At 40.1% G+C, this 17852-nt stretch overlaps 2 protein-coding genes across 2 annotated transcripts; both read left to right on the forward strand.

The window, feature by feature from the left end:
* The first annotated feature begins 60 nt into the window (after window positions 1-60).
* sypb (synaptophysin b) lies at window positions 61-9295 on the forward strand. The gene is made up of 7 exons (XM_062459454.1): window positions 61-182; window positions 1606-1671; window positions 5456-5580; window positions 5830-6028; window positions 6215-6406; window positions 6646-6981; window positions 7153-9295. The coding sequence occupies exons 1-6, from the start codon at window positions 165-167 to the stop codon at window positions 6949-6951; spliced, it is 906 nt and encodes a 301-aa protein (XP_062315438.1). The 5' UTR covers window positions 61-164; the 3' UTR covers window positions 6952-6981; window positions 7153-9295.
* Window positions 9296-10209: 914 nt separating this feature from the next.
* Window positions 10210-16093, forward strand: plp2b (proteolipid protein 2b). The gene is made up of 5 exons (XM_062459455.1): window positions 10210-10344; window positions 14248-14403; window positions 14497-14595; window positions 14703-14799; window positions 15887-16093. The coding sequence occupies exons 1-5, from the start codon at window positions 10246-10248 to the stop codon at window positions 15898-15900; spliced, it is 465 nt and encodes a 154-aa protein (XP_062315439.1). The 5' UTR covers window positions 10210-10245; the 3' UTR covers window positions 15901-16093.
* The last annotated feature ends 1759 nt before the right edge of the window (window positions 16094-17852 follow it).

The raw sequence follows: 17852 nt of genomic DNA on the forward strand, positions 1-17852 counted from the left end.
CCAATGCCTTCACTGACGTCCTTACGCTCCAAATGCCCTCAACTAGCTCTTGACGTAATACAGCTATTCCCATCTTGTGTCTATTCCCCCTGTTGGCTGTTCCATATGTAACAACAACCTCCCGCCTCGACTCTGATCCTCTTACAGACAAGTAAGCGGCCAAGATGGACGTTGTGAACCAGGTAAGGATATGAAATAAATCAGTGGACCAAAATGTATTTATGTGCATGCAATATCCGTCCTTTTTTTTTTAGTCATTTAAAATATGTGTATTAGGCCTATTTAAGTCTGTTTTGGGGGGAAACCAATAGCGTTTTGAGAACGTTAAACTGCTGTAGAATGTAATTCTAAAGCAGTTGAGCAGCTGACTCTATTGCGGTGCTTTCCGGGGTTCTCAAGTAGGCTACACGATTTGTCAATGATACACTGCAATATAGGCTCTATAGATCGGTGGAGATTTAACCAATTTTGCACCATGCATGTTCCTGTGATTGAGCGATTGTCCGTCCATACTCTAAATGTTCACAAATGCTTGCACCAAATCATTTCAAGACCACGAGTTGAGGACGTTTTGTATTTCATGTTTAAGCATATTGAGTTTAACAGTTAAGGACAGAACTGCTTCGGCTACAAAAAAAAACAAAACAATCGCTACTCCAAAACACAATAGGCTTTTCAATTGGATCCATTTAGAAAATAAACACAACGGTGTCGTTGAGAGCTGAAAGATGTATATTCTGGTTGGTTTTGTCGGAGTACAGGCCATCATCTCGTTTCAAGGGGGGTGGGAGGAGAGCGCGTAAAAGAGACCCGAATCCTTAATTTCGCAATATAGACGTCGTGCGTCACCTCTCCAGAGTTGACAATGGCGGTGATTCATTTATGTCAAAATTTGAGCAGACATTACTGTTTATTTACGGTCAGATATCTGAGGTGAATACAAGTGCGTATATTTTTATTGACGCATCAGTTCCTTCATTGTCGCATTCACCTGTACATCATTGTTTTTATAGAATATGCAGGTGATGTGAAATAGGCCTAGTCCTCAAAATGTAAGCAGGGTGTTGTCTAGTGAATACAGTGAAAACAGAGGGATAAGCAGCTTTATCTAATTCTAATGCTTGCAAAGTCGCTTTTCCTCTCGCTCTCTCTCTCTCTCTCTCTCTCTCTCTCTCTCTCTCTCTCTCTCTCTCTCTCTCTCTCTCTCTCTCTCTCTCTCTCCCTCTCTCTCTCTCTCTCTCTCTCTCTCTCTCTCTCTCTCTCTCTCTCTCTCTCTGCCTGTCTCTTTTCTATGTCCCCTATCAGGCTTTTGTCACCTGACCAAGTCACGTTTTAAGTCAATTGTAAAACAACATTTTAGCAATACTTAATTATATATGGAAGTAATCAAATCCAAATGTTAAGGGCAAGTGTGTTGGCAACATGCTGACAACTTTTAAAGATAAGTAGCCTAGTGCTGAGGAAGCCTACCGTAGTGGTAGTAGAATCCCACGTTAGAGACTATGGGACTGCATTTCAATGTTTCGCTAAACTATTTTAATTGACGTTGGGTTAATTGACATAAACACATTATGTCGGTTTGACAAATAATTACTGTTTTGACAGTTGGTGGCCACCGGGCAGTTCACTATAGTGAAGCAGCCGTTGGGATTCATAAAGGCCCTACAATGGGTAAGTATTCCGAATATTTTATTCTGTATAACGGTGAGTGCGGTCCCCGTTGAGCGCTCCTTTTCATGCGCATGCGTGCTAGGGTGCAAATGTGAACCAAGATAGAGACAATGCTTATAGTGCTTCATATATGCCCAAATCGTCAATGTCTTAGTAAATATAAAAGAATTGGCCGTTAGTGATGGTTCTAAACAGCATAGTATAGTTGGGAATGAGAAACGATATTGTTTGAATGTCATGTCCTTATAATGACACCGGAAAGTGTCATACTACGTCATTCTTTTGCCAAGCGTTCACAAACGCTTATGAAGCCAGGCAACGTAAGGTGGTGACACAGCCCCATCATTCCACTTGCTGCTTTGCTGTCATTACTCCACTTGAGTTTTAAAGGATCAAAGTGTCGTTCAGCAGAATCATCAGAAACTTGAAGGCTTCCAGTCCTTTTATCTTTTTATTGGATGCATTAACGCCTTTCTTTGTTGCCTGTCACCTGTCAACATTATTTTGTATGGAGTAGATACAGTGAAGGTTATTCTATAGTTGGCATACCACCCAACTTGACTCTAAATTTGACCAAATTTGACCAAATGTAACTTGGACCTAATTGAGGTCAATGCCTAAATTTCCTTTGCAAAGATGTTCCTCGTTTTTGGCCAGTGATATTTTTGTGCATGCAAAATTGTCATGCCATGTTTGTCAGGTTTGAACAGTTATATTAATATCGAGTGACTTAGATTAAATATTGACAGTTTTTGACTGTATTCATCTCTTGTCTTATGTCTCTAGTGTTTTACACTGAGTGAGCTTTAGTATTCTAGACAAAAATATATCTAGCATCTAGGGCGATCCATATCTTGTAAAAGGGCCAATTCAAAAAGCAACTCCAGCATACTGTAAAAAACGAAATAAAATCCCATTCGTCCATGGAAGCATGTGACTCTGAACAGTGTCGTCATCTCACAAGTAACTGAGAGGAAAGACTCAACATGACACTGTAGTCCTTCCCTGGAGCTGTGCGAGTCTTCAACATAACATTACTGCCTCGGTAGGTCATAATGCATCTTTTCTCTCAAACAGAACAATTGTGCACATCCAAAATGCAAGTCAGCATTTTACACGTTTCAATATCAATAGTTCTTCATGTGGTTCATGCTGATACATCGGCACATCCTTTCTGACCTGCAGTTGTTATGTTGTCATGGGTCATGGTCCTTTGGTACTGAATTGGTGTTTTTGCAAACAAGGTGAAAGTAGGCAGTGTGTATCCAGCTGTGTTTGTTGTGCAGACTGTGTTTACATTTACAGCTAACCTCACAGTAATTTAGTAAGTCATATAGCTGTATAATTCCATTTATGTTTGACTTAGTCCCACACAATGTCACCACACATCATAGACCACAAGATAATAGACACCCAGTTGTCCTCTAAAAGCCAGATAGTCTGATGGATTTGAAGGTCACATGGATGTTATTGGTTTGAATTATTAATCCATTGAAAAGAGGAGGTCCAGGGAAAATCCCTCCATGGAAAAACAAGACAGAGGACCTGTTAATGGAAGTTATACATGCTAGCATGCGTCTTTGTGTTACTTCAGATACACTGTTCTGTTTTGTATTTGAGCATAATGAACTTGTGTGCCTTTATTCAATAATGATGTATGTGTGTGTGCGTTAGAGAGAGAAAGGGAATGAGGATGTTTGTGAAAGAGAGCGAGCATGTGAGTGAGCATGAGTCATGTAGTGGTTGTTCTCTCTTTTTTGGAACTGTGCTGACGAAGCCTGGTTTTGATGGATGATGGTAGACATTGATTAATCCCTTAACCAAACCGAGGCTGTAGAGTGTCTACCTAAACAATCTCTCGCCCAAAGCTATGTTTATTCAAGATGAGAAGCTTTTTGTTTGTCTTTACCCTGCACTGCTGCCTGCAAATATGGAGGATATTTAGCTCTCATTTGGCTTACTTGTTTGAGTGGTCAGTGATTTCTGATATGCTTGTGTCCCCGTAGTCCTTAGTTGGTCAATGCTGTGGTACTGTGGTATTTGGTGTGTACTTTGTGTGTGTGTGAGAGTATTTGCCAGCAATGCAACATTGCATCAGTGACAGTAGAAACCGCCCTGTGCCCCCCCCCCCCCCTCCTCCACCCTCAATGTGTAATGTTGCCAATAGCGTTACCATGGCACCTGACACTCTGTGTGCAGCCACGTCTTTTCTCAGCCTGCCTACCCATCCATCTCTCCCTCCTGTGCATCTCTCCGTTTATTCTGTCCCCTGCACTCAGCTCTTTCCTTCTCCAACAACCCCTCCCTTAAAAGTACTGGAATGGTGATCATGTCTATGTCTTCATGTCACTTAACACTGGAATTGTAGCAATCACACCAGATCATCAGGTGACCAGGAGAATAATTTGCCAATCCCAATGTTGTTTACAAAATGATAGGGAACTCATAAGATATGAATCGGATGTAATCAGAATGAAATATGTACAGAGATTGCATAAAACTAAGCCTCAGAAATGTTTGTGCTGCTTGTAATCCTTTATACCCCTGCATTATATAATGCACACAGTTATAACCCTACAATACATAGATCGAATCGTGTATGGGCGGGGTGTATTGAATGAGATTTGTGCAAGGCTTGGTTTAGCCTTGGTTTGTACAGATGAATCATCTGAGAGACTCCCCTTTTTTTCTCCTTTCACTGGAACGTTGTGTCAGGATGATTGTTACACCTCTTCTGCCATCAACACTACACACCTACTCACGCATATACACACTTACACACTCCAGTGCTCATTCTTAACACCAGATAATGACCTTTAGTCATCAGATGCAATGGTGGTGTGGCCGTATTGAGCAGAGGAGATAGACATAAGATATCATGATAGTTATCAGAAGTGTAGTTTCTTTGAGAGGCGATGGAAAAAGCTGTATAGAATTATGAATTAGCTTTTTATAGCCAAGTTACAATTATGTTTGTAAATTGTATACTGGACCTTTACAACAGCAGATTACAGTAACTAGATAAGTGTATTATGTTTGTACAGGTAGACTGTACCAATGGAATAAGTGGTTGAATGTTTGTGCTGTGGGTGCATTTACACTTGTGTACAGTTTGCATGTTTAGATCTGTGTGTGACAGAGAGAGAGAGAGAGAGAGAGAGAGAGAGAGAGAGAGAGAGAGAGAGAGAGAGAGAGAGAGAGAGAGAGAGAGAGAGAGAGAGAGAGAGAGAGAGAGAGAGAGAGAGAGAGAGAAAGAAAGAAATTAAGAAAGAGAATGCCGGGTGTACAGTTAGCTCAGTGTAGCTGTGTTTAGTGACAGATGGTGGAGCACCTCAGATTAATAGCCAGATTTTCCATCCAATCGGATCTGGTCTACCGGGAAGGGAGTGTGTGGTAAAAATAGTCTGACTGACTAATCTTGTACGTGTGAGAGTGTGTGAGTAACAGAGAGCGTAAGCAAGCTTGTTTGTGTGCTCACAGCTCAGGTGAGATACACAGTGGGAGTGGGCAGTACTTAAAGGCTACAAAGTCATGGAACCACCCCAGCACCACCAACGATAACATGGTTGTGTGTACATTTCTAGTGTGTTCTTCACATTATAATAAAAGTTGTCGGGGTAACCATGGCAACAGGTGCAGTAACTCTGTAACCTGTCGGTATAAACTGCAATGCATGCTGAAGATCAACTTCTTCAAAGGTCACCAAACAGTTTCATAAAACAATCTTTGTTATGTAACCTCAACTTTTTTGTCAACTTTTGCCAACTTCCTCTGTTTCTTTCAGATCTTCGCTATCTTTGCTTTCTCAACGTGTGGCAGCTACTCTGGCATGTTCAAGATGAGTGTGGAGTGTAAGAACCGCTCAGAGAGTGACCTTGGTATTGAAGTAGAGTTTGAGTATCCATTCAGGTCAGTATTTTCTTTTCCTGCCTTTGTAGTACAGCAGCTTTGTTCTCCAATGTTCTCTCACATACATGGGACACTCTACTATAAATAAATAAATGTGTTCACATTACATTTCTTCATTTCTGTATTTCTCAATTTCACCTCTCTTTCCCTCTATCTCTCTCTATTCCTCTACACCCTGAAACCCCACCCCACCCCCACCCCCTCTTGTTCTCCCCACTTTGCTGTCACTATTTCTCTGTCCCGGGCCAGGCTCCATCAGGTGTATTTTGACGCCCCGACTTGTAAGGGGGAGAACCCTGAGCGTCTGTTCCTTGTCGGGGACTACTCCTCGTCGGCCGAGTTCTTTGTCACCATCGGTGTCTTCTCCTTCCTGTACTCCATGGTAGCCCTCTTTGCATACATTTTTGTCTTGGAGAAATACCGTGAAAACAATAAGGGCGCCCAGATTGTGAGTTGGGGTTTCTCTCATTTCCTTTACCGTACTGTACTGTGCACAATACCGTCATACCACATCACCTTACACACACTATTACTGACAATGTCTTCTATGCATTATTAGTCCATGAATATCATAATGGTGATAATCACGGTGATGAAGAGATTCCTCACAGTGATTTGCCTTGCTGATCCTCAGGACTTTGTGGTGACGGCTGTGTTCACCTTCATGTGGCTGGTGAGCTCGGCTGCCTGGGCCAAGGGCCTGTCAGACGTGAAGACAGCCACGGACCCCGACAGAGTCATTACTCTCATTACCGCTTGTGACGAAGAGGAGAACCGCTGCCGTGAGGTCCACGACCCCAAAGTCTCAGGCCTCAACACTTCTGTGGTACAGTACCTCTCTGGACTCCCACTGAATTTCTGATACAAGCTGTGTGCAGAACACGTTAAACAACAGCGATTAAGTGTTTCCATTACCTTAAGAAGCTGTTCCTACGATAAATAATCCATTCACTTCTTGACGTGATTATAGTCACAAATTGGTGCATAGTTTGTTTACCTGAAGACTGCTTGAACCTTTGTTCTTTATGCACTCCAACTCCCTAACCCCCTGCTGCCATTCCACAGGCCTTTGGATTTATTAATTTGATCCTGTGGGGAGGAAACCTGTGGTTTGTGTTCAAGGAGACTGGCTGGCTGGGAGCCTTCGCCGGCACATACGCCCAGCCTTCCCAGGAGAAGCAGCCTGCGCCTGACTCCTTTGCCCAGCCAGGGTATGGCCAGGAGGGCTATGTGCAACAGGACCCCTATGCCGGCTCCCAGGGAGGCTACCAGCCCGAGTACGGCCAGCAGGGAGGCTACGAGGGCGGAGACTACAACCAGGGAGGTTACGAGCAACAAGGTGGCCCCACCTCCTTCGCCAATCAGATGTGAGCTTGTCCTCTGAAGGACAGCTTTTGGCTGGTGAGTCCTTAGTGAGAGTATGCCATGATGGCTTTCAACAGGCACTGCATTGATGCATCCAAGTTATTCATGTTTTTCGCTCTCTCTTTGTCTTCCTCTCTCTCTCTCTCTCTCTCTCTCTCTCTCTCTCTCCCTCTCTCTCTCTCTGTCTCTCTCTCTCTTTCTCTCTAGGGTAACCTTGTGATATTGAAGTGTGGTGCCTGACCACCACCTACAATCCACACTCCTCTGTTTGTCTTTGTGCATCTGTGAGTTGACAAGAGGAGGGAGGGAGGAAGGGATGGAGGGATAGTGAAAGCTAGAGTCTGGGCAAAGGGAACTATATTAGGATAGGGTTATGGGATGAGAGGGAACTTGGGTCCTAACTGTAACATGCTGTTTATTCTCGTGATGTATTTAACTGTAGAAGACAACAGGGGATTGTCCGTTTGGTTATACGAGAACAACTGGAATACAATACCAAAACATTTATGGAAAAACAATTAAGATATAAGGGACTAAGACATACATTTCTGAAAATAATGGTAGTGATATTAATTTGGGAGAATGTATTTGTCTGTGCTGTGTAAATATTGACATATGGATATATTACTATATGTACACAGTTGAATAATTGTGCACTCCATATTAGTTGTTATACAACAAATGTTGAGCACAGAGTTATTCAATTGCATTTACTTCAGTTCTGTTTAGGAGCTCACATAGTTCAACCCTCTTGTTGTTTCTCATGTTTGTTTGTGTTACCTTTTTATGTATGACTCATTCAAAAATATTTGTATTTATTCTTTTCAAAACAGAGGGACATCTTTGTTATTTTCTCATTGTGCTTTTGTATTTGTTCAAAATTACTGAGTGAGCTGGAGGGGACATCATAGGGGTGACGGTTGCTGATGAGATGATGGATGAAGTTTAAAGCAAAAAAGAAAGCAAAAAGGAAGAACGTAGAGAGAAAGGTGATGTGATAGCATCTTAAAGTGATGTATGAAGAAGTGGGTAATGTTTTGGTAGTATAGATTACATTTCAGCTTTTCATATTTTTTGTTTTTCAAAATAAATATTACTTTTCAGCAACGACTGAACTACTCTCATGCTACACACAAATTTTAAAACGCTGAGATGTAAAAGGCTCATTTGCATTAAGATTTTGAAAAGTAGTTAGCATGGTAGCATCTGGCATTGGCTAAAACTAGGTTGTTCTAAAAAATGCTGTAGTGCACTACCAATGTAGAGATTGTGAAAGCAGGGAAGTCAGAAACAGTTTAGGGGCATTTGTTTGTGAAGATTTTCAGTGTACCATTTCTCATCAGACATTTGCATCAGACACATTAGATTTCATTATCAAACATTGACTTGTTCTGATAGCCTTTTATGTGGTCCATGAATGAGTCAGAGTCCTGTAGTTTGTAAATCACCAATCTACAGTATGATATCCAGCCAAGCTGAGTCATAATCACATTCTAGGTACAATGGAAACTAATGGGGCACAATATCAGGACCATACATAGGAAACAAACACAGTGTTTACTAACGTGCTCTGAAAAAAGTCTCCCTGGAAAATGTCTGGAAAATGTCTGCACATACGCACCTCTCCTCTCATGCCCCTTTACAAAGGTGTTTATGCATGTGTCTCACTTCTTGTCCAAAAACATCCCTGAAGAAAACAGAGAACTAAGACTTGCTAAAGTTATATTGTTAAATAATAACACGTTCGGCCATTGTAAGGTTACTGTACAGCATATAGGAGCACTACTATATTTTACACAAAGCATAGAATACAGGTGCTAAAATAATATAATTTCAAGTACACCTGTTTTACTGCCAATCGTTGGTTTGGGTAGAAGTCAAATGTATTGCCAAATGTTTTTTTTGATTGGGGTCTTACGTCCACAGTGCTCATCATGTGTTCCATCTGTGATCCATTGGATTGATTCATTTTTTTATCAGGGTTCTTTGAATCAGGTGGTGTAGAGGCACCTCACTTTCTCTCTTCCTCTGTGGTAAAAAATCTCTCTCTCTCTCTCTCTCTCTCCACTGCTTTCTGTCTCTTTCTGTCTTTCTCTCACTGTAGCTCTTATAAATATGCTCAAATGAAATATACTCAGTATGTTGTTAGTGGTGAATGATGTCTTGTGATACTCTCTATGCCTTTGGATAGTGCTGTGTGTATTGTGTATTCTTATTAGTATTTATGAAAATGATTATAAGTATGAAAAAAAAAATCAAAGATTCTCCAGAATTCTACTGTATTCTTATTCTATGGAATCCATGTGAAACAAAATGAAATAAACTTGAAATTATTCTGTTGAAGATTAAATGTTTTATGTGCATCTTTAAATTTGGCAGAATACTGTCATAGTATCAGAACCTGTGTGCCATTGATATAGCAACAACTTGCATGCAATGCTCTGTTTCTACCACATGATGGCATTATATAAACAGTGTAAATCAATTGCTATTTTATCATAAATTGACCGGATGTTTTACAACGTTCTATTTATATTCACCCTTTTGAGACGCGTCCATTAATATACCATTCTAGTCTACCAGTAGCATGGGTTTGCAGTGGGTAGCTTACATGGCATGCATTTGGCAGCTGTTCCCTGTTTTGTGGGCTCTATAAACAACGTATTCTACTCTCGACCACAGTGAAAGTGTGGTGTGTCGTCAGGCTCATTAAACGAATAGATTGTGGCCATATAGTAGAAATCTCGTTGCCGAGTTTGCTATTGTCAAACTAAATAGTCACATGAAAAGCTCATAATGTTTCCAGTTTAGTGCGTTCGCTGATATTTGTGTAGTAACCTAAGATTACGAAGCACGTGAATTTATATAATTATCGAGCCCTATCAAACGCTCATTTATTCATATAGGGCCCTAGCCGCTAGGGCCCAACAAGTTGCTCGCAATGGGAAAGCCCACTCCTGAGTGCCAACAACCCCCCCCCCCCCCCCCCCCTTCAAACCTCTAGAGAAAAGAGAAAGCCAACGCCCCGCTTCGCGATCTTGCTTTCCTTCTTGTCAAGATTTGGACTCACCAAGTTGTATATGGCAGCATTACCGATTTTGTTTAACTTAGTAACTTAGGATAGTCTTAGTTAGCCTATCCACCAACCCAAACGTCATTGAAAGTAATCGATTTTTGACTCATGCCGATTTTCTGAAGCCGTGTCTGCCAGGCTACTCAAAGTTTCCGCAAGAAACAAGCCTGTCTAGGCTACCAAGCGTAATTATTTGCTGATTTAGTCCATTTCAATTTACATTCATTATGGCTGATACAACGGAAACCGGTAATGATGCGAACTGCCTGGAGAAATTTAAGAGTTACGTGAAGACCAGAAAAGGGACCATTCTTGCCTCAGAAATAGTAAGTTTAGCAAATAGTATCAATTCAATGCAATTCAATTGAAAAAACACTGTCCACTACTGTATATTCGTAAATTTCGAAGGTTAGTGTGCTTACACAAATAGAATTGACAGTCATCACCACAATGCCATAGTGAAGTGTCAATCAAATTATGAAGGCGTTAAGTTATAATCATAGCTACACATTAGTAGGACACATATTTTGAATTGTATTTTTGATCTATTATTATAACAAGGGTATAGTTAGAGATCAGTTATGGGCCTAACTGTGTTTTGTGGATCTATGGAGCTGGATATGGAATGAGAGCCATGTGTCTTTGAGGTTGGTGGGTCAGGGCATGGGGTTAAGAGCTCCCACCTGTCATTGAGGCCTGAATGCTTTTCTAATTTGGCACCATACTGGCAAATGCTTCCAGTAAAATGTTGCACATGAAGCGTTGCATGAGTTAATGTCATAGTCAACAGGAGCTTTCTAATGTAATCTTTAACACCCTCCTGATCCGCTCTCTGTGATGATCATTGTTATGGTGACTATAGTGTATTTGTTATGCAGACACCACATAGTTCACTCTGAATCTTCGAGAGATAGTGTGTCGTCATAATAGTTAGCATTGCTTTATGTCTCTCCAATCAAAGGATTTGCCGGTTATGCAGTTACTAAATGCATATAGGCTATAAGCATTTTATAAAAGTAGGTAATGTAAGGGAAATATAAATGCTGACAATGCAAAAGTCAGTAAAATTATGTTTTTCCCACATTATGTTAAGCACGTCTGGCCACCGTTAACAAGGAAATTGCATGAATCTCTTAATCCTAATCAGGCCATAAGTCTTCAAATGTTTTAATGGTTTTCCCACTTCCTGCACATGTGGACCACTCAATGGTTTTGTAACCATGAGACCTGTTTCAGCATACTTTACATTTCCTATGTCCTATTTCTTATGTGTTGTTGTCATTAGGGTTGGTCTCAGTTCAGAACAAGCATGCTAATCTGTAAATAAATGAGCCACTTGAGTCACGTCACACATTGGCCTGTGTTGATGTATAGTGTTGTACATTTGTTATAACAATGTTATTAGTATCCCTCAGAATTTATAATTATGGTGTTACAGTAAAATGAAATATTCTTGTTACTCTGTATTGCTGCTACAGTTTAAACAGACTGAGTATCTTATTTTTTATTTTTAGCCTGAATAACATTACAGTGAGTGAAGATTATAACTTAATAAAGACTGTGAGAAAGAGATGGCCATATTTGGCTACCATTATATGCAACCACACTAAAAGGATATCGTTTTTTTCCAAACTCAGATCTTGGTTGGTGTTACACCCACATTGGTCTTTTTTTGCAGAGGTAATGGAAATTCCAGATGTGTGAGGTTCTTGCTTGGGACAAAGAATGCATGAGTGGCAGAGCTTACAACAGGCCTGTTGATAGATAGTTTCAGACTGTGCTGGAAGCTCAGGTTGGTGATCCCGCTGTGCCACATAACAGCAGCCTGGTAAAAACTCTAAAAGTCGACAGAGTTACTCAAATAGTTTACTAAGTGAAGGGAGAGAAGCATGTGACCTCAACAGGAAGCCACCCCTAACCACTCCCTGTTATGAATGATTTGTCCAAATATAATCTTTTCTCTCCTAGTTCTTTCTACACCCTTAATCAAAGGTCAGACTCCCCCTGATTTGATGTGTAGGAGATCCAGTGTGTGACTGGAAAAGATTGATATCACCAGACAGTTGTGATTAATAAATAAAAACCTTTTGACCAGATGTTTTACTTTGTTTACGAGGTGTGTGTTGGAACTAACACTACCATTAGTTTTCCTTCCCTCTAGGTTAGTTAACTTTTGAGACTCTAAGCAATCAAACAAAGACAATCTGTTTTAAACATGCTGTGTGCTGTAGTTACAGTACTACCTTCATGTCACACATCCAGTTAGCAGGCTCCTTCAGTGATTGGCTCATACATTGGTGCCTGGTGACTAATTATTGCAGGCCCTCTGAGTCATACAGGAGTTGTTCCGTTACATATAGAAACAGTGGTTGTAATTTGATAGTCGTTTGTCTGTGACACAGGCTCTCTTCCCTGTTGCTATTGACTATAATTAGCCTACCATTCACAATTTTTACGAGTGTACATAGAAGGACTGACTTGGACAAGATTTGAAACAGATTCAAACTGCTGGCCTTTTATGTTGTCACACAAAAACAGTTATTCTGTGGTGTAACATAGAGGTGTGAAGTCTTGTTATGAAGGGCTACCACTGTGGTAGGTGTTTCTGTCAGTGGGACGGTCTCTTTAGTAGGCGCTGCCCTGAGAGCAGCCGGCTGATAGTTGAAAATGAATAAATGTAAATGATGGTAGAATAGAGGCTCATTGTGTTGGCCCTCGGCCTGGGCCACCCCACCACAGCACAGAGGCAGCTTGTGCCAGTCTCTGGAACACATGAAGCATTGATGCGGCTGTGTGTGTGTGTGTGCGTGTGTAAGGAGAAATGGTGGAGGCAGCACTGCTGAACACTATATTAGACTGATACAAAACATAAACTGGTAAGACAAGGGCCAAATTAAAACACATGAATAAAAGACCCATACATCATTACTGTAACTTATTATTGTGAGCAGTGCTTGTGAGCAGCAACTGCTCTGTTATTGCAAAAGGAGGATATTGCGAGCTGCTTTCTTAAATTTCATCATGTTCAAAGATGTAGCCTACCTTTATCTGGTTTTCACAGTCTGAAAACTCAGAAAATATCTGATTATTTGTCAAGCGGGGCTGGGTGAAAAGCTAAATAAACTACAAATAGATTCTGCCAGTTGTTTTTGCCACTATTGAATATCTTATCATCAATCATAAATGATTCTCTCGGTAACATCTTCGTAGTTATTCTCACAGGAACAATGTGTAATAACACCATATAATGTGACCATTCTTTCAAGTCCTTCTCAAAGCTGTATTTGAATGCATCTACCGACTTTGAATCACAGTTTCAAAGCAACAACAATAGTGGGATTCAGACCAAGCTGGTATTGGTTCTACAGTGTGGGCAGTCCAAGTTTATGTTCTCTCCACACTGGCAGAGATTCAGTGGAATGGAAAGAGAATGCCATGGAATATTTTTCCCTTTTAAAAATTCATTTTTTACTTGATTGAAACCATGTCTGCTGAAAGAAATGTGAGAATTATTTTGTATAAAGTCCAACATCAAAGACGTAAAACTATCTTGAGAGTAAAATCTTTAACTATGCTAGTAACTGAAATGGTGATAAGATAAGAATATCAGAATTCATCCTCAGCCTGTCCTACTTGAGCTTTTAGGAGGCTGATGGCAGTTCAGCGTTTATGTCTGGTCTTCACTTACGACCAGAGACTAGAGAGCAGAACATCATTAGAGGCCGCCCCAAGACGCCTAGCCTCACTCAGCTGTGGTAGAAATCACACCAAGACAACTGGTCACTGCTGAACTCGGCTGCCTTCATTAGAGTTCTAGTCAACCTGACTGGCAGGGAAGAATGTGGACCCTAATTGACAGCTCAGTGCTCCCTAAGAATTATGGGATATGTGGCAGTGACTCATGGATTGCCCAAGGTGTCCTAAAAAGGAAATAGTTGTGAAAAACATTCCAAGGTCAAGTTAATTTTGAACTCTGTTTGATATGTAAACATATGCATTTTTGTTTACTGTTATACTCCCCATGACCTAACCTTTCATGAGCCATACCCATGACTTCCTGCCAGCTTTTCAGACTCTATCTCTCGCTCTCTGTTTCTTTCTCAAAGACCCTCGGTCTTTTGTTCACTTTCACTCAATAGCTCTCTTTTACGAACACCACATCATTGATACATAGGTTTTGCTTGAATCTACTCCATGTGCCACTTCTGAACACAGTCTCTGTCTTTCAGCTCATCAGTTTCATCATCATCATCTTATATGCCTCTTCCACTTATGGAAGCTACTCAGCAGTGGCCATCACTGAGATGGTCATTGCCATCATCTTCTTTGGTGTTTTCATGATGGAAATGGACAAGCAATTCCTGATGATCAACTGGCTCTGGAGTGTAAGTACACACACATGCATAAATGCACACATTCACATTTGATAGCTATAGATCTTTTGTTCCATTGTTTTGTTTTGCCCCATCTTAATGCAGGATCTTTTCCGTGCTGCTATTGGTACCGTTCTTTACATCATCACTTCCCTGGTCTGTGTAATTGGTGGAACAGGGGACGGTGCCCGTATTGCAGGGGGGGTGAGTCATATTTTCTAACCCTTACAGAGAGTTAATTAGGAAGGAATTTGATAATCATTGCTGATTAGAACTATCTTACTTATGGCTGTTTATTTACTTTCTTTCAGGTGTTTGGCATACTAGCTAGTATTCTATTTGCATATGATACCTACACCATCTACCTGGAGGTCAAGAGCACCGGGCAGCATACAGCAGCTTCCACTGGTATGTTTAGATCCGGCTCATGATTAATCTCCCTGTACTATAAAGCAAGTTCAACATGCCCTGAATTTCTTTTCATTAGCTTGCTTCACTAAGCCTACAACTTTCCGCATTAGCAGTGTCACAACGGTGGTTATCAATTTGATCAACCCAGGTTTTCCCAATCTAGCGATGAGCCCAATCACATAAAATGGGGACATTTTACACACGATGACCAAACTATAGAATAAACCAATATGATTTTTTTTTTCATATAAAATGGCTAAAAGCAACCCTGTTGCTGTTGCCAAAGGCAGGAAGGAAAGATGTCAAACAATTGCCAAGTGTGTGAATGCACAAGTTAATGCGCTTATCAATATCACTGCCCCATTTTTAAGGCACGAGTAGATGTGATTCTAATTACAAGTGTGTATTCTATTAAATTAATGTGTTTCTTAGGTGTATTCTTAAGGTGTGTAAGACTGTTTAGCCTTATTCTTCCAGCTGCACGACTGTGTTACAATGACAATGGGAGCAAATACAGAACATAAAACATGATTTAAATCGGTAAATGTTTACTTCAAATCTTGAAAGGTCACATGTACAAGGCTTTTGGTGGTTTAATCAGTCTGTTTTAGGATGCTATCGGTTGGCTATCTAAGCTACAAATATACTTGTTGCGGAAAAGCCATAGTATTTTGAAATTTACAAACTCTTGCTCTCACTATTTGCACACCAAGGTCACATGAGGTCACACTTCTACGATAAAACGATAAAGCCATTTTCCAAGATCATTTATTGGTCAGTAGGCGATGTTTTCACACACGTTGATCTGTTAGCTCAAACATAACCTGCTCTGCAACAGGTTAGGTGTGCAGCACAAGTTACCATAGCAATCTACCCTGGTAAGAAGAACCACCGTTGTGACGCTAAAACCCGGGGTTAAACCTGAAGTTACCTCGCTAACCCCAAATCTTGCTTCATAGTATAGTACCCTGCTGTTATGTCACAACAACATTTTCACAGATTCATTCGGACCACTTCTTTACAGGGATGGTAGAGTCAATCTGACCATGAATATTCTTTGTTCTGATCTCTGATTTGCTTACAGGTAACATAGTGTAGACTTCAGAGAAACTGTACATGGGAAAAGAAAATCAACAAAAGAAGAGTGAAAGAAGTGGAGCCAAGTTTGGTGTTCAAATGATACATTCAATGACAGATTTAAAACCAGAAAAGTAACAATTGTTAGGTTCAGAGCACAGAATTACACACTAGGGTTAAGCTTGAAAAGAACTACAGCATTGATATCTGATCATGATTTACATTTACATTTATTCATTTAGCAGACGCTTTTATCCAAAGCGACTTCCAAGAGAGAGCTTTACAAAGTGCATAGGTCACTGATCATAACAACGAGATAGCCACAAAACATTGCGAGTAGCCAAAACATGAAGCACACATTGTGAACAACCAAAGTAAGTGCCAAAGGGAAGAACCATAAGAGCATGTAGTTAAACAAGTTACAATTAAACAACATGAACTGCTATAAGTGCAAGTGTACCTGTGGGGAAAAAAAAACAAAAAAGACAAGCAACAGTAATAAAAAACAATATATCACAGCGAGTACAAACAATTTTAAATCAGTTACCACTAACCACAAGAGCAACAAGTCTCTGAGCAAGAGTCATTGTGATCCTTGAGGAAACTAACATCGGGTCAAGCGAACCATTCCTAAGTACCGTTGTACTCCCGGAACAAGTGCGTCTTGAGCCTTTTCTTGAAGGTGGGGAGACAGTCAGTGATATTGTCTGTACTTCTATGTTGAACACTCTACACAAGTACTACCGTCTATTTTTGGTCCGAAGAAAAAAGGGAAAGAGATGTAAATATCATGCAGCAAAGGAAGTGAAATGCGTTGGCCTCAAGCCACTTTTCACCTGACTACCTAGTTTTAATTGATCTGTCCTAATAGACTGCTGTTAAAAGAACAATGGAGATTTTGTTGTATACTTTCATGTCCACAGAAGCTTTGTTTTTGAATTGTACAGATAACATGCATTATTAGATCTGAGAATAATTCAACAACACAAATAACTTCTCATCAGTTTATTTTTACAGTTTTGGTGTGGATTGCCTCAAAGCAGCATCTCTTTTGTAGGTGTAAAGCTTCTTTTCCGTTTTATAGCCCTCTCCGTACTGTCTGTGATGTAGTCAAAATGTGCCTTGTTGTCTTGTTGAACAACCATTATTTAGTAAAATCTCTTTTCTACGTAGATGTCTGCCTGCCGTCCTGAATTAAAGTAAATCAACAAAGAACAGAACAAATATGACCGTTTTTAATAATACTTTTCTCATATATTGTCGGCAGCTAACACCAAAGAGCTTCTCATGAGATTTCTGGCAGAATTATATTTGAAATATATCATCTTGGTTTTAATATAATTTTACTCAGGTCACCATGTCTCGTACTTATGTGTTTCTGAAACAATGTGCATTTCATAATGTGTTTTCTAATTTCCTTTGACAATTTTCTGTATGAATGTACCTCCTTTACTAATGCTTGTTAGGGAGGAATTTGTCTGCATACGATCAATGACCAATGATATGACTACAAACCCATTGATAGGCAAAGGAAGACATTATGTGGTTGACATGGAAAGATGCCCATTGAGACATTTAGTGGTTGATTTATAAAAACGACATGCATTTTCAATCCCTTTTCAATTATCATTTCATGAGTCTAAATTATTAATTCATTTTAATAATCTGTAGAATAGGGCATCAAGCTTTTATTTCTAACTTGTTTTACATTTCTGCCGTTGTTGTGGGTTGTAAGTGAGGCATTCACAATGTTTTAAGAATTAAAGCTATGTGTTAGTCTACACATGTATGAACCCTTTACTTTTCCATAACACCCACATACATAATTTTCGTATGTGGACACACTAAATTGTTTGAGAATCACAAGTGGACGTAGCCTAGATAAGGAAACTACTAAATCAAAGAACAATAGTAGTTTCCTTATCTAGGCTACTAAATCAAATCATTATTATTATTATTATTATTATATTATT

This window comes from Osmerus eperlanus, chromosome 4 (genome assembly GCF_963692335.1).
Source record: "Osmerus eperlanus chromosome 4, fOsmEpe2.1, whole genome shotgun sequence".
Lineage (NCBI taxonomy): Eukaryota > Metazoa > Chordata > Actinopteri > Osmeriformes > Osmeridae > Osmerus > Osmerus eperlanus.